Below are 7,518 nucleotides of genomic sequence, written 5' to 3'. Positions count from 1 at the left end.
ATGTTTTGTCCTGACCTCAATCCGAATGATCAAAAATTTGAATCACTTAGATTTGTAACACTTGATAATTTTCTATAATAAATAAAGCTTGTGTTGACATCTAAATAAGTTGTTTTGGGTCATATTTATGCAGAAGCTTTTAAAGAGTTAAACTTTCTCAAGCTTCACTTTAAACATGTTAGCATGGAGATTGAGGCTGTCTTTTGTCCATTTGTTGTAGTGCTTTTTATAATTCTTTAGGACCTGTTGTGGTTTTAATTAGAGGCAATTAGATTTTATACACGAATAAAACAGCTATAATGGGAGGAACATGGAACTGAAATGGTAAATTTGACCTTTCTTCGACTGTAGATATGGGGAAGTATCGAGGCGAGACTAAAATTAATCAGCGATTCACACGTGGCTTTACTGTGTTCTCTCATTTTATTAGAGGCAGAAGGTAAGACACACATTTCACTTTAGTTTTCTCACAGACCTGGCCACCCTTCAGTATCTACAAAGTACTTCCTTTTCCTTCTCAAAAGCAAGAGCTACATCCATCGTACAGGTTAGAAACAGTTATTTAAAAAAAAAAAAAATAGAAATAAAAATGTACAACATACACTTGATATATATAATATAATTTTTGCTCTTTTGTTTTTACAGAGGTAAAAATACTAAGCGTAAAAAAAAATGGATCCAATTCAGTACAGAGTGATTTCTCTAATTTTTCAATTTAAATACACAAAGAGGATGCGTTCAGGCACTTATAGATGGCTCTGACATGTGAGATCACTCTAAAACACTATATGAGACGGAGATTAAAACGCTGACACACACGCTCTCCAATCTGATTGGGCCCTGTCCCGGATACATGGCATCATCAAAGGATCTGGTTCTCCAAGAAAGGTGTCAGGATGTGATAGCATATTCAGGTGATCCCAGAAGCTTTGGATCAAGGTGCAGGAGGGAGGACGGGGGATGTGGCATAAATACACTCACAAACCAAGGATGTACAAAGGGGTACATGGGACAGGATGTATGAAACAGATACAACCGGCGAAGGAAAAAGGACATCCTCGGGCATTCTGCATTTCCACTACAGTAAGTGCCATTTCCTTGGGAAAACAATCAGGTATGAATGTTTGCTTCCAGGATTTCAGATGTTTTTCAGACTCAACTTTTCCAAAGGGATCCCACTGGCGTCCTGCTTCTTTTGATCTTTAAAAAGCTTATTGTGTTCCCAGTCACATCCCAGACGTGGCCATAACCCGGGCTTAGTCGTAGCACCCAAGCGGTCGCCGGCTTAGAGATGTCAGTGTAAGAGTGTGATTGGACGGCCGCAGCAGGTGGGCCAGCCTTCTTGTTTCCCTCCATTTGCCTGAGTTTGTACACCACCGCGACCCGGTAAACGGACAGATTTTTAACGGTTTCATTCTTAATTCAGCCGACCAGCTGTCAGGATCTGACTTTACTCTTTGTGCTCTTCTGATGATGTACCAAATCTGGCATGGAGGGGGAAAAAAATGCTGTAGGGCTGAGATGAATAGCACACGCCGGTCACATGTGGTTTCAGCGTGTTGTCTCTCATGTTAGTCTCCCATTTTTAACAACATAGTTTGGCTTTAAAGGATTAGTTTGACTTCTTGGAATGAAATAGTTTCATCAACGAGAAGGAGCAGCTTGCATGGTTCCGTATAAATTTAAATAAAAACAAAGCAAAACATCTTCTCTCATGTGTATCGAATCTGAACAATCCTGCCTGTTAAAACAAATAGTTTGACACACAACAGTCTGTAAAACCTTTAGACTTTAACATGATTGATTAGGTTGCTTTCACCAGAACCAGACAAACCACCTCCTGGTTCAAGCCTGATTTAAACACGATTGGTACCGACCGTCTCATCTGAACTGTCTGCATTTCCTAGCATGGCAAATTTAACATTGTCAGGATGACCTGAGGGCTAATCTCTCATTAATATGTCTCCTTCAAATGCAAGAAAACAAACAAAAAAAGGTCAAACAATCCAAGCCTTTGGTGATATTTACGAATCACGATTAAGTCCAATTTTCACCAGCATGCATATGTTTTTGGAGGGAGTTTGTATCTGTATCTCTTTAAACCACCCAGACCACCTTTAGTTTGCTGTTCCACATGTGACCGGTGCGCTCTGCCAGAGGGCGACTCAGGGGGTGGTGATTGTATGTCGCAGGCAAACTTGAGTCCATAGCTTACACACTTAATGAGAACCTATTAAAAGTTCCTTTTTATTACAAAAATAGTTTAAACCGAGTGTAATCGAGCTGTACACGGTGAAGCTGATTGCTTGGAGCTGGAACCATGCTCCTACTCTTCATTCGAGCAGACATCTTCAGAGACAGAGGTGAAGCTTGGAGCGAGACTCCACATTTTAAGGCATACGGGCACCAATTTCAATGTTATCAGATTGATTTTTTTTATAGTCCTCTGCATGACACGACCGACTGCTGGCTGAGGTTCTGCAAAGAATGAGGAAATAAGAGCCTTAAAATCTCACGTCGCTTCAAGTTTTTGCCAAGTAAAATGAGCCATAAAATCTGACTGGAAATTGTAAGACTCAATTGGTTCTTGGTTAAGGTGATTTCTAGGCACTGTTTGACTTAATGTGAAAGGAGCAAGGAGACGGATGCTAGATTATTGTAGCATGACTTGAGGCAACGTCTCATTCAGTGAGTGAATCGGAGCCCAGCATCCCTTTGCTGGTAGATCAATTTAGTGAGAAAATAAATAGGATAAAAACATGAATCTTTGGAATACTAGAAGATTAAGATGAGTACCACGTTTGTTTCAGTGAATAAAGAAGATGTTGATGGTGGAGAGTTATGAAGACTATATACATGAGCTTTACAATGAGTTGCAGTACAGATTACAAAGGCCTCAGCGCACGTTGTAAGCATCCACATACATACACACGCACTCACACACACGCACAAAGAGGTGTAGTGTCTGATTTCTTTGTAGCTGGAGTTGAGCTGAGCGGGCCTGATACTGGAATAGAATATAAACAAAATGGCCACACAAACATAAAAGGAAAGAAAAACGACAACAAAGAAATAATTCAAGTTCTTTGACACAGAGTCAGTGTACAAATATAATAATATAAAGTACCTGCATATGTGATACATGACATATAGGTCAGCTATAAAAAAGGCCCCCTGAAAAACACTGCTCTCTCATTAGAAACAGAGCATGAATGGCCACATGGAGAGCTGAGAGAACTGTCTGCCGTAAGGGGGAGCTTATCTTCCCAGGCTGTTTCAGAAAATGCACCAACCTTCCTTTTTTCTTTTTTGGCTTATTTCAGTGTCTGGAATTTATAGAGAAACCCAGAGAAACCAAGGCAAGACAGCGAGCAGCCATGGCCACTAGTCCCCCCCCTCCTGTGTTTCCCAAGCCTTCCCTTTCCCTGTGCTTGCGTTGGGTTTAGGTGTTTTTGTTGTTTCCTCTGAGAGGATTCCAAATGCAGCTGCTCAGCTCTGGGCTTTGTGTCGGCCCCCGCAGCAGCCGCAGGAGAGCCCTGCCCGGTGGCAAGCGTGGAGAGGTGGGTAGAGGCAGAGGCAGGGCGCCACCAAAGACAAGCCGAACAGAGCTAACCAGCGCGTGCCGAGACGGCCTCCACCACTGCCCTCGCCGCCATCACACGAGCAGGGGTCTGAGTAGTCCCCCTCTGGGTCGGACATGCAGTGGTAGAGCATGGTGTCTGCCAGCCACATGCAGCTGACCCGCCGGATGCATGCCCGCACAGGGTCTGGAGCGTCCTGGCACCGGCCTCTTCGGTTGTCAGAGACGTAAAAGGTCTCGCCACACTGCTCGCACTCAGCACGCTCCATCCCATCACCCTTCCGCTCTTTCCCGCCATTGGAGGACGGGGAGGAGCTTGGGAGAAAGGAGCGAGGCTGGGAGGAGACCACAGACGAGAAGCCTGGGCGATAAGACCCACAGTGGCCCTTACTAGTCAAGGGTCCGAGGGCGGGGTCAGAGTCTGAGGGCGACAGGGCCGGTGGGAGTGGGTAGGTGTAGTCGTGCTTCTGGGCCTCTGTCTTATCAAAGCGAACATAGGACTCAGAGTCATCGGCGTGGATGAATTTGTCACGCACAGTCGCGTGGCGGTAGTCCTCGTAGCCAGTGAGCCAGGGGCGGTCTGACTGGCGTCCAAGGTGACGCTCTGTGCTTCGCTCCCAGCTGCGCTCCCTCGGGTTGATACGGACGATTTCCTCGTCCTCGAAGGTGACATGGCGGGGAATCCGAGACACCGGCTGAAGAGAGAGAGATCAAATGAAAGTTAAACACTGCCGCTTACCTGAAAACACACAGCTCTGGTGAGCACAAAATGAGGCAACATCTTAATCATGATATTCATTTTTAGAAACATTTTCAGAGGATTCAACACAGAAAACCTGTGATATTCGTCCTCTCTTTTTGCATTGTTGTGTGACGTAACCAGATGCGTCTCACCTGGTCCAAGTAGTAGTGGTCTGTGAGCCGGTAGGAGTCGTGGAGGTCAAGGCGATGTCCTGGCATGTATTTGTGTCTCTGCGGAAGGGGCGAGGACTCGAGCGGCTGCAGAGAGCTGTCCAGTTTCTGGGAGGAGTTGGATGAGCTGTCTGTGGCGTTCTGAGGGGACAAACAAACACAGGATGGGGGCTGAAAAGCTGTTTTTTGATGGGATATGTCAAACAAATAGCTAGTGCTGGAAGACACCATGATTGGACAAACAAAAACAGGAAGCCTCGGCACAGCACTGATTGGAAAAACAGGAAGCATGAGCTCTGTTATTCAAGTCACTTGATCCACATTTGGGTTGCTGTGTACACGGTAAACTTTCAGTAAGAACATCTGCCATAACGCATCAGCAACACTCACTTAAAGACATTGTACTGACCACTAAAACTATAATTATTAATCAATTACATAAGTGGATTTAACATGGGACCTTGCGATGATGAAAAAAAAAAGGCAATTTGGTTGTAAAGGGGAAACACAGCATCCTTTAACAGGATAAAGATGGATTTTTCAGGCTTGAGATAAAGTGTGTGGTGCAACTTGATACCAAACTTCAGTACTCTGCACAAAGTAACCACTAAGTATCACCTTTTTTGGCCTCTCTCCTTAATCTTCTCCCCCTCATCTTAGCTCTGTTTCCCCCTGCAACAACCTGTCCTCCTTCCCTCAATCACACTTTGTCCACATTCCACCTTTCCACCACTCCGTGCGTGCATGTGTGTGTGTGTGTGTGTGTGTGTGTGTGTGTATGTGCATGTGTGAGAATGGTATCCTGTCCCCTTTCCGCTAAAGGCTGGCGGGGCTCCACTCCAACTCAAACCTTGGCCAGACACAAGACAGTCGGACCGCTGCCATGTAGCGCTCAGTCAGGCGGATTTCAGACGGGCATAATGGGGGTCATCCTCTGTGGGCACCGACTTATAGGCAGGTCTCGACACCTCCTGTCTCATCATGTCATCATGGTTATATGAGTGCATGTGGTGGATATATTCAAGATGTGTTTGGCCCAGTGACAAGGATGACAGTGTATGAGCTGAGGGGATGGTGAAGTAAACAGGATAACTTGCTGCTGAATAAAAGGAAATAAAGAAAAATATATAGTAGGTTTCTAAAGGGCTGATCCTCATACAAGCTTAAGTTATGTTTTAAACAAATTCTCTGCATTTCCATCTTGCTTTGACATCCACTCGACTTCAGTCAAAACATTACTAAATGGATACAGGATTTTGTAAATTCTCCTATTTTGAGTATCATTCAATGACTAAAAATAGAAAACAGTTAAAGGTAGGGTAGGAGATCCTGGATTTTGAGTCCAGCGAAGCTGCATTTTGAAAATACACCGGTAAAAAGTCCCAACCCTTTTCTTCACTTTCCCCCGAAGGCACGCCTCTAGAGTACATGAACGCGCACGAGCACGAAGGTGCACGAGCGCTGTTCTGACAGCAAGCATCGATCGTTGCCGTATTTAGTATTTAGTATTTAGTTTATGCTAACTATACGTTTAATAATGCTAGGTGCTAGCCAAGCTGGCTCTAGTTTAGGTTCCTGCCAAGCTTCTGGACGTTCACGGAGCAGGGTACGCGCACAGGGAGAAGGAGGGGGAGGGAGGAGCAGATTGCAGTTTGATAGACGGCATCAGTATCCAATCATTGTGAACGGTCCGTCCTAGATTGTACGTTCTAGAGGCCACTAAAACTTTTCATATTTGTGTCAAAACTTTTAATTAATTGGTTGCAATGGGGGTGTGAAGAGTATTTCAAGCAATATGTAAAAAAATGTTCCAGAAAAAGATCCCCTACCCCGCCTTTAAATGGAAAAAAAAAGGGGGAATTAGTTGGGTCGCAATATTTTTCTTCCAGTTTTGTATTGATATTATTATTTTGAATGCTTTAGATCCTGATAATTGTGTAATGGAAATCTGACAGCTCCAGTATGGTAAAGTTCTGGTGTGATGGATTTGTAGTGTACTTCCTTTGAGAGCACTTTTATGTGGCCCTAACCATACTCAGTAACCAACTTCTAATGGTAACTATAATGTTCAGCTGTGCAGACTTGTTAGTTCCTTAGCTAAATTAAATAAAAAATAAAAAATCCCTTTAGTAAGCTTTGCATATAGTTACCACCAGAAATGAGGGCCATACAACACACATGTATAAGCATAAAAGTGGAGCTATGTCCATTAACTACAGTTTACCTTAGCCAGTAAAGCTAGTTGATGTCACATAAGGATGCTGCAACTGATTTAATGTCCGTGTACAAATTAGTATAATGGCTAAACAAAGCTAGAACAGTCTATTAGATAGTGGAAATGGTTTTCCAAAGTACTGTTTTGCAGTATTTTTGCCTTATTGAATTCAATTTCTGAGCTGTGAAGTCTCGAACAATTAAAAAATTTCCAGTTTAAATGGTAGTTTGCACTGCAAGCACATTGTATGTGCAGACTTTGTGACATAATGCAGACAAAAATGCTGGTCCTGGAGCCATCTGGCATGCTGAGCCCATCCAGTAACAACAGCATCAAACTTGCAGTCAGTGGGCCGTGTTGCCAATTTATGATTATACCTGAAGTTCCAAATGGCACAGTAACCACACACAGAAAGGTGTAACTCCCTCTGATCCAATCTTGCACTTGCTAAAAGTACAGTTCATGCTAGTTGCTTTATCCAGGGAGTTTAGCTAAATGCTAACACTAGCATGGCATGCTCACAATAGTGATGCTGAAATATTGCTGATAAATTGTGTTTTCTAATCCCAAGAGCTTAAATTGAAGGGCAACTGAACTTCTTGTCTTTGTTGATATTTAGTAATTAAACTCATTAGCATGCAAATGTGTTCAAGGTTGTGAAACAGTTCTAAACACATCAAACAGCTCAGGCTAATCATGTTAAGATTTCTAGAAAAGATTAAAACTTGACTTGATAAGCGCAAAGGACTAAAAAGTGAGGACAGTTTAACCTGGGGGACACATGCTTTTGGAGTCAAACTTTAAGATAATC

General features: G+C 43.4%; 1 protein-coding gene across 1 annotated transcript in view; it reads right to left on the bottom strand.

Annotated features, from left to right (window-relative positions):
- Positions 1–404: 404 nt before the first annotated feature.
- Positions 405–7,518, bottom strand: part of LOC142396978 (sprouty-related, EVH1 domain-containing protein 2-like) — a 31,204-nt gene continuing 24,090 nt past the window's right edge. Inside the window, exons 5-6 of the mRNA XM_075480265.1 lie at positions 4,475–4,633; positions 405–4,275 (exon numbers count right to left, since the gene is read on the bottom strand). Of these exons, the coding sequence (XP_075336380.1) occupies positions 3,490–4,275; positions 4,475–4,633 (945 nt within the window). The 3' untranslated portion in view covers positions 405–3,489. The remainder of the gene's footprint in view (positions 4,276–4,474; positions 4,634–7,518) is intronic.

This window comes from Odontesthes bonariensis, chromosome 2, assembly GCF_027942865.1.
Source record: "Odontesthes bonariensis isolate fOdoBon6 chromosome 2, fOdoBon6.hap1, whole genome shotgun sequence".
Classification (NCBI taxonomy): domain Eukaryota; kingdom Metazoa; phylum Chordata; class Actinopteri; order Atheriniformes; family Atherinopsidae; genus Odontesthes; species Odontesthes bonariensis.
The sequence above is the reverse complement of the archived record's forward strand: the minus strand, read 5'-3'. Positions and strand labels throughout refer to the sequence as shown.